Below are 15,207 nucleotides of genomic sequence, written 5' to 3'. Positions count from 1 at the left end.
CCCATTGAGAGGAGGCAGATATGGCTTGTAACTCAGCAGGGTGTGCAGGAACTGGCCCATGTGACTGCAAACTCTATGTTGCTGTAATTTTCCACAGTAAGAACAGAGAAGTGTTCTTACACCTGGAAGAGCCTATATAAGGCTGATGCCTCATCTCCATCTTGTCTTCAGTCCTGCTTCTTACCTCTGGAGGGACTTTGCTACAAACTGAAGCTCTACACAAAGGACTGATGACCCATCCCAGCGGGGGATGTTCTCCAGAGACTTGATTTGAACCTGCAGTTTACTCCATCACTGCTACAAGCCTGAACTAAGAACTTTGCCATTACTGTATGTAATTGATTCCATTTAACCAATTTTAGCTCTCATCTCTACCTTTTTCCCTTTATGAATAAACCTTTAGATTTTAGATTCTAGAGGATTGGCAACAGTGTGATTTGTGGGTAAGATCTGATGTGTTTATTAACCCGGGTCTGGGGCTAGGTCCTTTGGGATCGAGAGAACATTTTTCTTTTACTGGGGTGTTGGTTTTCATAACCATTCATTCCCAGGACGAGTGGCACTGTTGGTGATACTGGGAGACTGGAGTGTCTAAGGAAATTGCTTGTGTGACTTGTGGTTAGCCAGTGGGGTGAAACCGAAGTCATTTTTGTCTGGCTGGTTTGGTTTGCCTTAGAGGTGGAAAAAACCCAGCCTTGGGCTGTGACTGCCCTGTTTGAGCAATTGGTCCTGAATTGGCACTCTCAGTTGGGTCCCACCAGAACCGCATCGTCACAGGGCAAAGGTGGACCGGTTAAACAGGGCCGACGAAGCTAGGCCCCGGGCCCCCTTCGAAACCGCCGGGCCCCAGTAATTTGTACCAGCTTCCCCCCCTCTCTCGTCAGCCCTGCATATGAGCCAGCATTTCTCCTCTCACTGCTCCGAGCAGGGCTGGGGCTGTGTGTGCTCATCTCTGACAGGGGAAGGGGAAGTGCCTGTCTCTGTCTCACAGGTGGCCTCTCTCCTTGTGTCTGCAGGAGTACCTGGACGTGCTGGGGAGACCGATGGTCCTGGCAGGGAACAAAGCAAAACAGGTTCAATGGACCAATGTCTATCAGGATGCTCTGGTAAGCAAGACATAAGCGAGCCCTTTCCCCATCGCACCCACCTGTCCTTTCCCTCCCCCAGCTGCTTGCTCAGTGCTGCTCCATGGACGTTTAGCTTCAGTTTCCAATAAGCGAGGGGTTATGATAATGCTTTAGGCTCCTCAGTCAAAGAGCTGGGAGCTGCTAGCCCCTGGCAGGGACCTGGTGGCCCTGCGGCATGTGGACAGTCCTGGGATTTACCCCCCACAAGACTCAGAACTGTCAGGGTAGATTTACAGTCGCTCTCCTGATGCCAAAAGGAAACCACATGGCAACCCCCCTTTGAGAACTTCACGGTGGGAAGCGTGTCAAGCCAGACTCAGGTAGTGGATCCTCATCAGCACAGTGGACCCCAGGGCTCAGTACTGCAGCTCACCAACTCCGTTCTGTGGCGTCTGCCCCTAGCCCAGATTTCTCCAGCCATGCAATGGGCCCAGGCCAGCAGTGGCACGGAGCCTGTGAAGGAGCTGTCAGATCAGAGCAAACGTGTCTGAGAGCTTGCTTGACTGGTTGCATTTCCTTTCTACGTCCAGGGCCTGGGCTTGATGGTGACCGGCACCCTGCCAGTGTTTAACCTCACAGAGGATGGCGGCAGCAACAGGAAGGTATGAAACGTTACTGTCCTCTCTCCCGCTCCAGGGGCTCGTGCACCCCTATAAACTAAGAGAAACTGCAGGGGTGTCAGTGGGGTCACACTGGAGCCAAGCCAGTGGGAATAGAGAATCGAGTTGTGTGTGTGTGTGATGGGGAGAGAGACAAAACACAACCGAGCGTTACTGTGCATAGTGTGTCTCAATTCAAACAGCATCTCAGACAGGGACAGGGGCACCAGGAGCCAGTGGGAGAGGAGGAAGGGTTCATCTTCCAATGAGACTAGGAAGTGGAGACATACAGGGAGGCTGGCCCTGTGCTGAGGCCCTTGTGCTCGCAGGTGAGAGATGGCATGGAGAGAGGCGGAGAGCATAGGAACAAGAGGAGCAGGAGATTGGGGCATTTGGGGCCAGCTGAGGTGAGTCCCTGCTGGGTTTTGAAGAGGAAGGGACAGCTCAGAACTCGATCACAAATGAATCTGACCAGAAAACTAGCGGGAGAGATAGGCACGTGTTGGACTTGGTACCTCGTTTGCGCTGGCTGTTTTCTGTTCCCTGCCCATCTTCTCGTGCTGGAGACAATCGCTGGAGTCATTGGCTGGGCAGGGAGGGACGAGCTGTGCATGGATTCTCTTAGACGTGCCACCTTTTGCTGCAAGCTCAGCCTTTATCCCAAGCTAAGCAGACTTGGGGTGGGTCAGTATTGGGATGGGAGACATCTCATAACAACTCTCGGTGCTGCAGGAGGTGGTGTTGAGTAAGGCTATGATTTTGTCATGGATATTTTTAGTAAAAGTCAGTGACAGGTCATGGGCAATAAACAAAAAATCATGGAAGCTGTGACCTATCACTGACTTTTACTAAAAACATCCCTGACAAAATGGGGAGAGAGAAGGGTCCAACATCCTGCCCCCCATCCCCCACAGCAGCTGGGAGCTGCAGGGACCCCATTGCCCAGTGGCTGGGAGGGGTCCCCCACCACCCGCAATGTCTGGGAGCTGCGGGGGAACCCCTGCCAGCAGCCCCTAAGCAGCTCTAGAGTCCTTCTGCCACTGGTGGCTAGGAGCTGTGGGGGGATCCCTGCCAGTGGCAGCAGCTGGGCAGCTCAGCGGTTGCCACCAACAGCAGCAGTCAGTTAGTTGCGGGGGGTCCTGCCAGAGGGTCCCCTGTCGCCTGTGGAGGCTGGGCTGTTGCGGGGTCCCCTGCTGCCGGCAGCAGCTGATCAGCTGCGGGATCCCCAATGTCACGAAGGTCGCTGGAAGTCATGGATTCCGTGACTTCTGCGACCTTCGTGACATAATCTTAGCCTTAGTGATGAGTGCTCAACAGATGGTGTTCTCCCAACCTTAAATCTGCTTGCAAAGATCCCCCTCCCCCTTTTGCATGAGATGGAAAATCAAGGTCTTGACGATTTAGAAATGCCTTGCTGCTTTGTGAAATGGAAGGGCTGTTTGCTCTGGTCTTTGGCCAAATTCCTAGCCTACCTCCCTGTTTTATCAGCTCCCACTGGATATAATATTCTTCCCTTCCCACCATGAACTGTTGTATAGCACGGCTGTGTGCTGCTGAACAGCTGCTGCTTTCGACCCCAGCAGGTGCTGTGTGTCTAGTGCTGGGTCCCTTTTTATCCCTTCCGTGAGAGGGGCAAGTGCAAAAGGCTCCTCTAATTACCATTGGTAAAACACTTTGTGATACTGGGACCAAAGTGTCTGTGTCAGTGGATAGCATCATCACGGTAGATGGGATGCCTCTGATTCCATGATCTCCCCACTGCTCAGTGTGTCTTGGCACGAGGACGTGTGTATGCGAGAGGCACAGAGGGGCAAGGGGGTATCACTCAGATGTTTCTGGTGATGACGAAGCTCTGGAAGAAGCGCAGCTGAGCCGTGGGGTCACACCCCACAAAGCTGGAGGGTATTGGTGCAGCCTGGATGTCAGGAAATCTGTGGAAGTTAAAGCCTAAATACCTTTGTGGGTCTGGTTCTAAATTCTGGTTATTTGGCCTTTCCCTGCCTGCTGGGTTAAATAAAGGATGATTTTTTGCTTGTGGCTGTAGAGTGGTGCTGAGTTAGCGGGTCCTCTGCAGTCACTGGGCACTGCTGGTTGCTAACACTAGAGTTTGACCAGAGCTCCAGGGAGCTTTGCATCCGGCTGCCTGCATCCATACCCAACGTGCCATTACATGCCCAGACTGTACCATAGGGCTGCACAGGCTGCTACCTAGCAGGGAGGCTGCCTCGGGACCCCTGCCCTCCCCTTGCAGTCACATCCCAGGGGAGAGGCATGGAGCAGAAAAGAACTTCATGTGTTTGTAGTTTCTTTGCATGCAAGGTGGCAGCTGATGCCAAGGAGGTGGAGCCAGCACCATGTGACCAGGGAGGTTGGGGCTGGTTTAATTTTCATTGTAATTCTCTGGGAATGAAACCAGTGCCATGAGGATGCTAATAACATGGGCTGGATCAACCTACCCAAAAGGGCAGGGCTGGGACAGCTGAGATGCTGCATTCACACCAGGAACCATGGATGCCCTGAAGGGGGCTACTGGGGTGAGGGGGAGGGTGGGGTATAGAGAGATGGAGCAGGGGCTCCTGTTACTCTGTGGATGCTGTTTGCAGATCAGGGAGACAGGGCAGGTGAGGAAAGCAGTGGTGGGGGTTAGTGAACCAATTTATGGCTCCATATGCCAAGTGAAGCTCTTCCCCCGGCTCCCTTCCCACTGGGCTTTCTTGCCAGCTATTGTAGTTTCCCGAGTTGATACGATATTAAAGTACAAAAGTTGTGCAGCTAGACCCAGCTTATGCCATCCCGCAGGGGGTTGAGGGAGCCACGTGTGCCCAGGGCCGGCTCTAGGTTTTTTGCCACCCCAAGTAAAAAAAAATTTTGGCTGTCCCCCACCCCAGCTCTGGGCTCTCACCCCCTCCACCAGTGCCCTCCCCCGCCGGCACCCCCTGCCACCCCAGCCCTGGGCTCTCTCTTTCCCCCCACCCCATGCTGCCCCAGCGCTGGGCTCTCCCCCACACACGCACCCCCTGCAACTCCAGCCCTGGGCTCCCCCGCACCAGTGCTGACTCCTCCCACTCCTCCCTCACCTCCAGCCAGTCCAGCACTGGCAGAGTCAAGGTAAGCAGAGAGGGTCCCGGGCCACACCTCAGCCCAGGGTCCCTCCAGCCAGGGCTCCTGCCTCCAGGACTGGCTGGGACCCAGGAGGGCAACGCCGGGGGACCACCCTGGCAGGGGGCTCAGGAGCTGGGGCAGGGTAGCCCCAGAGAGCAGGACGCGTGCCCCACACGGCAGCACCCTGCCCTCTATGGCCCCACTGCTGCTTCTGGCCGCCCTGCAACAGTCCCTGGGCAGGTCGGGCCTCTTTGCCCAGCCCTGGCTGCAGTGCTGGGGAGCGGCCACTCTGCAGCACCTGCAGATGGCTCCGTGTGCCCCGCAGGGCGGCCCCCAGCCTGAGTGTCCCCCATTCAGAGCCTGCCCAGTCCAGCCACAAGGTGCGGACACTACTCCCCCGCAGCGCAAACCACAGTGGCCCCAGGGCGCCCCCTGCGCACGACGCACTGCTGCTGCCAGGACCAGTTCTAAGCTTTTGCCGCCCAAAGCAAAAAAAAAGAATGGCCGGAATGCCGCCCCTGAAAACGTGCCGCCCCAAGCACGGGCTTGGTTTGCTAGTGTCTAGAGCCGGCCCTGCATGTGCTGTGGTGGCTGTTTGTGCCAGGAACCAAGGCAATGACTGGAGTCCCAGCTGCAGCATGTGACAAGGCCCTGGGGTGCTGTGTAGGGTTCCGTTGCTGGGCCAGCAGCCCGCGCTCACTCAGGAGATGCTTACGACCCTTTCCAGGGATGCTGCGTCCCCGGATGTAGCCAATGGTAGGCGCTGGCAAGGGCGGGAGCACCACCAGTAGGGGCTCAGCCACAGCGGTGGTGAAGGAAGGGTGGGAAGGGAGAGCAGAGCTGGAGTACACACCATACTTCTCCCCTAACAGGGATCCACCACTCCCACTGGGGCTGGCGGCACAATTCTTGTGATCAAGTGGCTGGCATTTCTAGGCTGGCTGTTCTAGCATCATCCCCTCCCATCTGCACCCGCCCTATGGACTCCCAGAGCCAGCGGCTGGGCCTGCCCCTGCTGCTGTGCGCTCTCAAGCGGTTGTGGCCCAGACCACAGGGATGCGAGGAAAGCCCCAGGTGCCCAGAGATTTGCTCCAGTATAATGAAGAGCAGGCCACCAGCTGAAGAGGAGTCGGATGCTGCCTGACAAAGGAGCTGGTGGGGGTGAATTCTGGGCAGCTCCCGGAGGCAGCCAGGGCAGGTGAAACACAAAGCAACAAGCAAATGCAACACGTAGCCCTTGCTAACCAGATCCCCAGCAATGGTGCCTTAATTCCATCACCCCCCTCAACTCGCTTCTCTGCACTGGCTCAGCCTCCTCTCTCTCAGGGTACGTCTACACTATAGGATAAATTCGAATTAGCTTAAACCAATTTTATAAAACAGATATTATAAAGTCGATTGTGCGCGTCCACACTAGGCACATTAATTCAGTGGTGTGCGTCCGTGGTCCGAGGCTAGCGTCGATTTCTGGAGCGGTGCACTGTGGGTAGCTACTGTAAAAGAATGAGGCCAATAATGTCGATTTGCGTCCACACTAACCCTAAATCAATATAGTAATATCGATTTTAGCATTACTCTTCTCGTTTTGTAGGAGTACAGAAATCGATTTAAAGAGCCCTTTAAATCGATATAAAGAGCAGTGTAGTGTGGACGGGTGCAGCGTTAAATCGATTTAACGCTGTTAAAATCAGTTTAACAGCGTAGTGTGGACCAGGCCTCAGTGTCACGTTCCCCTCTTTGTACTGCTCTGGATTGATCACTGCAAGAGTGGCACTGCTGCTGCACTTCATGTTTCTGAGCAGCCAGTGATCTGTTTCCCAACTGGGTAAGCTACAAGGCAGGAGACCAAGCCTCTGTCCCTTGGGGAGCTGGGCTATTGCCTGCTGAAGCAGCCTGTCCTGTCCCACATCTAGCGGGATGGCAGCTGTGGGAATTGGTGTCTCTTCAAGGGGAGCAGCAGGAGGGCAGGATGTGTAAGGCTGGAGAAGGGAGTGGGCACGTCCTGCGTAGAGGTGGGCCCTAGTCCAAAATCTGGAACCAAACTGTTAGAAACTTCAGATCTGGATCCAGACCTTGATAGCTGGCTCCTTTCCCAAGAATGGGGCAGATTAAAACTGTGGTTCTGCTCACACTCCCAGAGCTGGGGGAAGTTTGGATCTGGAGCCAGACATTTTGGCTCAGGCCCATCTCCATACTGAGCTGAAACAGAGGCCTGGGGCTGGATTGTGGGACCCAGAGTCATCTCTAATCCTGATATGCAATGGAGGAAGCATGGTCTGGCAGTCAGGGCACTAGCCTAGGACTTGGAAAACCTGGGTTAAGTCCCTGCTCTGCCACAGACTGCCTGTGTGACCGGGGGCACGTCCCTTAGCCTCTCTGTGCCTCAGTTTCCCAGCTGTACAGTGGGGATAACAGCCCTGCCGCACAGGCTATTGCGAGGAGAACTGCATTGAAGATGGCAAGATGCTGAGACACTACATCAGAAAATGCCTTCGATAGATCCAATCAAGTCTTCGCCTTTGTCAAGCAGATCCTCATGTAGCAAAACGGCTGAGACCATCACCCACTAACCTCCCACACCCGTGGTCATCTGGGGAACAATTAGGACCTGGGGGAGAAAATCCACCCTCAGGTCAAGTTGCTTTTTATAGCTGTGCTCGTTGCCTGAGGAGGTTATAGTTTGCCGCTCAGGTCTCACAGGTAATAAGGAGAGAACAGTGCAGAGAGCAGCAGTCAGGGCTTATCATAACCTAGTTCCAGATTTGGACCTTAGCGTCCAAAATATGGGGGTTAGCATGAAAACCTCCAAGCTTAGTTACCAGCTTGGACCTGGTAAAGCTGCCACCACCCAAAAAATTAGAGTGTTTTGGGGCGCTCTGGTCCCCCCAAAAACCTTCCCTGGGGGACCCCAAGACCCAAATCCCTTGAGTCTCACAACAAAGGGAAATAAACCTTTTCCCTTCCCCCCTCCAGGTGTTCCTGGAGAGAGACACAGAAGCAAGCTCCGTGAATCTAAACAGAGGGATTCCACCCTCCCCGTTCCCAGCCTTGGAAAACAGAAGTACCGAGAGCTAATCTCTCTTTCCCCCTCACCCAGAGGGAATGCAAAGTCAAGCTAGTAAATCTAACACACACAGATTTCCCCCTGACTTCTTCCTCCCACCAATTCCCTGGTGAGCACAGACTCAATTCCCTGGAGTTCCCCACTAAAGAAAAACTCCAACAGGTCTTAAAAGAAAGCTTTATATACAAAGAAAGAAAAATACATAAAAATGGTCTCTCTGTATTAAGGTGACAAATACAGGGTCAATTGCTTAAAAGAAATATGAATAAACAGCCTTATTCAAAAAGAATACAATTCAAAGCACTCCAGCAACTATAGACATGTAAATACAAAAAAACATATAAATCACTATCTGATTCTTTGTACTTACAACTGGGAAACAGAAGATTAGAAAGGCAGGAGACAGAAAAAAGTCACTCCTCGTAGCTGAGAGAGTACAGGCAGAAGACCAAAGAACAAAGGACTCACACACAAACTTCCCTCCACCCAGATTTGAAAAAGTCTTGTTTCCTGATTGGTCCTCTGGTCAGGTGGTTCAGATTACTTCTTTCCAGGTGAAAGAGACGTTAACCCTTAGCTATCTGTTTATGACATGCCCCCCAAATTGCAGACAGTGGGGAAGCTCACTGGCGGCGATTTCCTCCTAGAACTTTAAAATAAACAGATTAATACAACACATGCACCTTTACATATACCACTAAGTATATACTAGCAGACTTCTACATTTTAAGAACACTTTTTAACTACTGGATTCTGGGAAACTCTCACGGGAGAGTGCATCAGTTACTTTGTTAGAAGCTCCTGAGATGTGCTGAATTTCAAAATCAAAATCTTGGAGAGCTAAACTCCAACGAAGAAGTTTCTTGTTGTTCCCCTTGGCAGTATGAAGCCACTTTAGTGCAGCATGGTCAGTTTGTAGCTGGAACCGCCGTCCCCAAACATATGGGCTTAGCTTTTCCAGGGCGTACACAATGGCATAGCATTCCTTTTCACTGACTGACCAGTGACTTTCCCTGTCAGACAGTTTCTTGCTGAGAAACACGACAGGATGGAAGTTGTGATCCGTTGCTTCCTGCATGAGAACTGCTCCTATACCACGCTCAGATGCATCCGTGGTTACTAGGAATGGCTTGTCAAAATCCGGGGCCTGAGTACAGGGTCAGACATGAGCGTCGCCTTAAGCTGGGTAAAGGCCTTTTGACACTCATCAGTCCACTTAACTGCATTTGGCTGGGTCTTTTTGGTCAGGTCGGTCAGTGGGGCAGCGATTTGGCTGTAGTGTGGTACAAATCGCCTGTAGTATCCGGCCAAGCCTAAGAAGGATTGGACCTGCTTCTTGGACCTTGGGATAGGCCACTTTTGGATAGCATCCACCTGGGCCTGTAGGGGGTTTATGGTTCCTCGACCCACCTGGTGTCCCAGGTAAGTTACTCTGTTTTGGCCTATTTGACACTTTTGGGCCTTAACAGTTAGTCCGGCCTGCCTGATGCGCTCAAAGACCTTTTCCAGGTGTAGTAGGTGTTCGGGCCAGGAGTCTGAAAAAATGGCCACATCATCGAGGTAGGCAACTGCAAATTCTCCCAGTCCTGCTAGTAGACCATCTACCAGCCTCTGGAAGGTGGCGGGTGCATTTCGAAGCCCGAAAGGAAGGACATTAAATTCATACACCCCCGCATGGGTGACGAATGCTGACCTCTCCTTGGCAGGTTCATCTAGCGGTACTTGCCAGTACCCCTTGGTTAAGTCTATTGTAGAGATGAACTGGGCCCGTCCCAACTTTTCCAATAGCTCATCGGTGCGGGGCATTGGATAGTTGTCTGGACGAGTTACCGCATTTAGCTTACAGTAGTCCACGCAAAAGCGTATTTCCCCATCTGGTTTGGGTACCAGAACCACTGGAGATGCCCATGCACTGGTAGATGAGCGTATTATTCCCATCTGTAGCATGTTCTGGATCTCCCGTTCTATAGCAGCTTGGGCATGAGGAGACACCCGGTAGGGTGGGGTTCTAATGGGGTGAGCATTACCTGTGTCAATGGAGTGGTATGCCCATTCAGTCTGTCCTGGGGTGGCTGAGAACAATGGGGCGAAGCTAGTGCACAGCTCCTTGATTTGTCGCCGCTGCAGACGTTCCAGGGTGGTTGAGAGGTTCACCTCTTCCATGCCACCGTCTTTTTTCCCGTCGTAGTAGACACCGTCAGGCCACTCAGCATCATCTCCCTGGACTGTAAACTGACAAACCTGTAAGTCTCTGGAATAGAAAGGCTTGAGAGAATTAACATGGTACACTCTGGGCTTTAGTGAGGAATTGGGAAATGCTATGAGGTAGTTCACAGTTCCCAGGCGGTCTTGGACCGTGAATGGCCCTTCCCATGATGCTTCCATCTTATGGGCCTGTTGCGCCTTCAAGACCATAACCTGGTCTCCTATCTTGAAGGAACGTTCTCTGGTATGTTTGTCATACCAGGCCTTTTGCTCTTCCTGAGCATCCTTTAGGTTCTCTTTAGCAAGGGCTAAGGAGTGTCGGAGGGTGCTTTGTAGGTTGCTTACAAAGTCCAGAATGTTAGTTCCTGGAGAAGGTGTAAACCCCTCCCATTGCTGCTTCACCAACTGTAATGGCCCCTTAACCTCGTGACCATACACAAGTTCAAACGGTGAAAACCCTTAACTGGGATGTGGTACAGCCCTGTAGGCAAACAGCAACTGCTGCAACACTAGGTCCCAATTATTGGAGTATTCATTGACGAATTTACTTATTATGGCCCCCAAAGTTCCATTAAACCTATCCACCAGGCCATTGGTTTGATGGTGGTACGGGGTGGCAACCAAGTGATTCACCCCATGCGTTTCCCACAGTTTTTGCATGGTCCCTGCCAGAAAATTAGATCCTGAATCAGTAAGGATGTCGGAGGGCCAGCCTACCCTGGCAAAAATGTCTGTTAGGGCCAGGCACACAGTGTTAGCCCTGGTGTTGCCTAGAGCTACTGCTTCCGGCCATCGGGTAGCACAGTCCACGAAAGTCAGTACGTACTGCTTTCCTCTGGGCGTCTTTTTTGGGAAAGGACCCAGAATATCCACAGCTATTCGCTGAAATGGGACCTCAATTATGGGGAGTGGCTGGAGAGGGGCCTTGACCTGGTCTTGGGGTTTTCCCACTCTTTGGCATACCTCGCAAGACCGGACATACTTGGCAACATCCTTGCCCATCCCCTCCCAGTGGAAGAACTTCCCCAACCGGTCCTTGGTTCTGTTCACCCCAGCATGGCCACTGGGATGATCATGGGCTAAGCTTAAGAGCTTCCCCCGGTACTTAGTTGGAACCACCAACTGTTTTAGCGGCTGCCATTCTTCCCGGTGTCCACCAGAAAGAATCTCCTTGTATAAAAGTCCTTGGTCTATAACAAACTGGGATCGATTAGAAGAGGTGAGAGGCGGTGGGGTGCTCCGTGCCACTGCCCAAGCTTTTTGAAGGCTGTCATCTGCTTCCTGCTCAGTCTGGAACTGTTCCCTTGAGGCTGGGGTTACCAATTCTTCCTCAGACTGTGGACTTGGGCTTGGTCCCTCTGGAAGCGATGTAGGTGATGGGGTTGTTTCCGTTGCTGGTGAACCGCTCTCCGCTGGTGCACCTGAGGGTATTTCAGGCTCTGGCTGAGCCTTTTGGGTATGGCTGACTGTTGCTTCTGCCAGTTCTGGCTCGCTGGCGCCCTCTGGCATTGAGTTTGAAGTTGTGGTTGCACTTGCTGGTTGCTGTTCCAGTTCCGGGCCTGGGACTGGAGGTGCTGTGGCTGTTTCAGTGGTTGGCATGGAATCCGGGTCCACTACCTCTGTCTGGGTCTCTGGTAACACAGACGGGGCGCCTGTGGACGGTTCAGGAACAGGAATGGGTCTGGAAGCTTGCCTGGTTTGGCTACGTGTAACCATTCCCACTCTCTTGGCCCGCTTCACCTGGTTGGCCAAGTCTTCCCCCAGTAGCATGGGGATAGGATAATTGTCATAGACTGCAAAAGTCCACATTCCTGACCAGCCTTTGTACTGGACAGGCAGTTCAGCTGTAGGCAAGGCTACAGCTTGTGACATGAAGGGGTAAATTGTCACTTGGGCCTTTGGGTTGATGAATTTGGGGTCTACGAAGGATTGGTGGATAGCTGACACTTGTGCCCCCGTGTCTCTCCACGCAGTAACCTTCTTTCCGCCCACTCTCAAATTTTCCCTTCGCTCCAAGGGTATTTGAGAGGCATCTGGGCCTGGGGATCTTTTGGGTGATGGTGGTGTAATGAATTGCACTCGGATGGCGTTCTTTGGACAGTTGGCCTTGATATGTCCCAGTTCATTACACTTAAAGCATCTTCCATCTGATGGGTCACTGGGTCGAGGTGAGTTACTGGAGACTGGTGAGGTGGAAGAATAGTGTGTCTGTGGCTTTACTTGGGTTGTAGGTGGGGTTTTTGACTGCCCTCGGTTGTAGGGTTTATGGTCGGTGTGCCCCCTGGGGTATTCGTTCCCCTTGACCATAGTTTTCTTGCTTTCTGCCACTTCCATCCATCTGGCTCCAATCTCCCCCACCTCAGTGAGATTTTTGGGTTTTCCATCTTGTATGTACCGTGTTATGTCCTCAGGAACACTATCCAAGAACTGCTCCATTTGTATGAGGAGGTGCAGTTCGTCTATGGATTTAACATTGTTTCCTGATATCCAGGCCTCATAATTTTTCCCAACGTAGTAGGCGTGTTTGGGAAATGACACATCTGGTTTCCACTTTTGGGTTCTGAAACACCGACGGGCATGATCCGGGGTTATCCCCATTCTGTATCTGGCCTTGGTTTGAAAAAGTTCATAGTCGTTCATGTTCTCCTTAGGCATTTCAGCTGCCACCTCTGCTAAAGGTCCACTGAGCTGTGGCCTCAATTCTACCATGTACTGGTCTTCAGGGATGCTGTACCCAAGACAGGCTCTTTCAAAATTTTCCAAGAAGGCCTCAGTGTCATCACCTGCCTTGTAGGTGGGAAATTTTCTGTGATGTGGAACCATAATTGGCGAAGGGTTGTTAGGATTGGCTGGCGCATGCAGCCCAGCTTGCACTAAGTCCAGTTCATGTTTTCTCTGTTTTTCCTTCTCTTCATTTTCTTTTTGTTGTTTTTCCATTTCTTTTTGTTGTTTTTCCATGTCTCGGCGGTGGGCCACCTCTTCTTCTTCTTGTTTCCTTCTGTGGGCCACCTCTTCTTCTTCTAGTTTTCTGTGGTGGGCTGCATTTTTGGCTTCTTGTTCTCTTTTATGGGCTGCCTGTTTGATCTGTTCTTCTCTTTCTTTCATCTCCATCTCTTTTTGTTTTATTTCTAGTTCCTGTTTGTTTTTTTCCATCTCTCGCCTGTGCTCTGCATCTTTGATTTGTTCTTCGGCTTCCATTTTTGTCTTGGTAGGCATGGTTCCTGTTTTCTTGTGTTGGGGTGCCCTCCGGTGTTTATCTTCTGAACTGCAGGTTCTCTACTGTCTCCTGGGGTCTGCTTAGCAACAGTGCCTTTTTCCCTTTCTTCCTCTAGCTAATATTTTCAATGTAAAGTAAACCAGAAAAACCACTTTATTTGCATGTGTATAGTGCTGGTATTTGCCTCCTAATGGGAGTGCTATTGTGTGACAAAAGACCCTTAATAGTCTCTTAATGGTTCCTTGCTTAATATGCAAGCCAAAAACTGCCAGAGAGAGCAGAAAAAAAATTCTCTCTGGTTCCTTTTAAAACCAAACCGTTCCTCTCTGCTTAAAAGCCCCTAGCAGAGAAAAGAAAAATATAATATTCCTACTGGCTTCTGGATTCTATCTTTCCCACAACGCTGTACACCATATCATAACCTAGTCCCAGATTTGGACCTTAGCGTCCAAAATATGGGGGTTAGCATGAAAACCTCCAAGCTTAGTTACCAGTTTGGACCTGGTAAAGCTGCCACCACCCAAAAAATTAGAGTGTTTTGGGGCACTCTGGTCCCCCCAAAAACCTTCCCTGGGGGACCCCAAGACCCAAATCCCTTGAGTCTCACAACAAAGGGAAATAAACCTTTTCCCTTCCCCCCTCCAGGTGTTCCTGGAGAGAGACACAGAAGCAAGCTCCGTGAATCTAAACAGAGGGATTCCACCCTCCCCGTTCCCAGCCTTGGAAAACAGAAATACCGAGAGCTAATCTCTCTTTCCCCCTCACCCAGAGGGAATGCAAAGTCAAGCTAGTAAATCTAACACACACAGATTTCCCCCTGACTTCTTCCTCCCACCAATTCCCTGGTGAGCACAGACTCAATTCCCTGGAGTTCCCCACTAAAGAAAAACTCCAACAGGTCTTAAAAAGAAAGCTTTATACACAAAGAAAGAAAAATACATAAAAATGGTCTCTCTGTATTAAGGTGACAAATACAGGGTCAATTGCTTAAAAGAAATATGAATAAACAGCCTTATTCAAAAAGAATACAATTCAAGCACTCCAGCAACTATAGACATGTAAATACAAAAAAAATATAAATCACTATCTGATCCTTTGTACTTACAACTGGGAAACAGAAGATTAGAAAGGCAGGAGACAGAAAAAATCACTCCTCATAGCCGAGAGAGTACAGGCAGAAGACCAAAGAACAAAGGACTCGCACACAAACTTCCCTCCACCCAGATTTGAAAAAGTCTTGTTTCCTGATTGGTCCTCTGGTCAGGTGTTTCAGATTACTTCTTTCCAGGTGAAAGAGACGTTAACCCTTAGCTATCTGTTTATGACAGGGCTTGCAAAACTCCGTTACTGTTCTGGGGAGAGCTGGGGCAGGGGGAATGCACAGAACCAATGCTAAAGAGCTAGATGTTAAATGCTAAGACAAGCATTGAAAACCTGAGCACTTTGCTGTTAATTAAGTGACCTGTCTTAACTTTACTCAGGGCAGCTCTGTGGTTAGTAGGCAGGCTTGCAACCAAATTCTGGCTTCTTCTAATGGTCTCCTTACTAAGCTCCTCTCTCTCGACAGCCGTCCCCGGCACTGAACCCATATTCATAGGATAGTCCCGTTACTGTGATTTTCCCTTGTGTGCTGTCCTGACTTTGTGGTTAGTTTGTTGGCCCCAAGTCCCAGAGAGCATCACTGTTTGCTGATCTCTCGGTTAAGACGCTATGGCATTTTCCATAAGGCTGGGGTTATTGTCCTGGATCCTCCAAGGTACATTTAGGTGCCTAACTCCTGATAGGAGTTTGACGCCCAAGTGTCTTTCAGGAGTTGAGCTGTTCTGTCTTCATTTTAGTGAGTACATTAGGCCTGCTTCACATGCCCCCTGCTCTTGAATTGTGGTCATCTCT

The 15,207-nt window shown here is 51.1% G+C and overlaps 1 protein-coding gene across 2 annotated transcripts in view; it reads left to right on the top strand.

The window, feature by feature from the left end:
- CACNA2D2 (calcium voltage-gated channel auxiliary subunit alpha2delta 2) overlaps positions 1–15,207 on the top strand; it is a 667,269-nt gene that overhangs the window by 607,194 nt on the left and 44,868 nt on the right. For both annotated transcript variants that reach the window (XM_030569197.1, XM_030569196.1), the window contains exons 15-16: positions 1,017–1,106; positions 1,658–1,729. In XM_030569197.1, the coding sequence (XP_030425057.1) occupies positions 1,017–1,106; positions 1,658–1,729 (162 nt within the window). The remainder of the gene's footprint in view (positions 1–1,016; positions 1,107–1,657; positions 1,730–15,207) is intronic.

This window comes from Gopherus evgoodei, chromosome 7 (genome assembly GCF_007399415.2).
Source record: "Gopherus evgoodei ecotype Sinaloan lineage chromosome 7, rGopEvg1_v1.p, whole genome shotgun sequence".
In the NCBI taxonomy this organism is placed as follows: Eukaryota; Metazoa; Chordata; order Testudines; family Testudinidae; genus Gopherus; species Gopherus evgoodei.
Note: the sequence above shows the minus strand (reverse complement) of the source record. Positions and strands in the feature narration are given on the sequence as shown.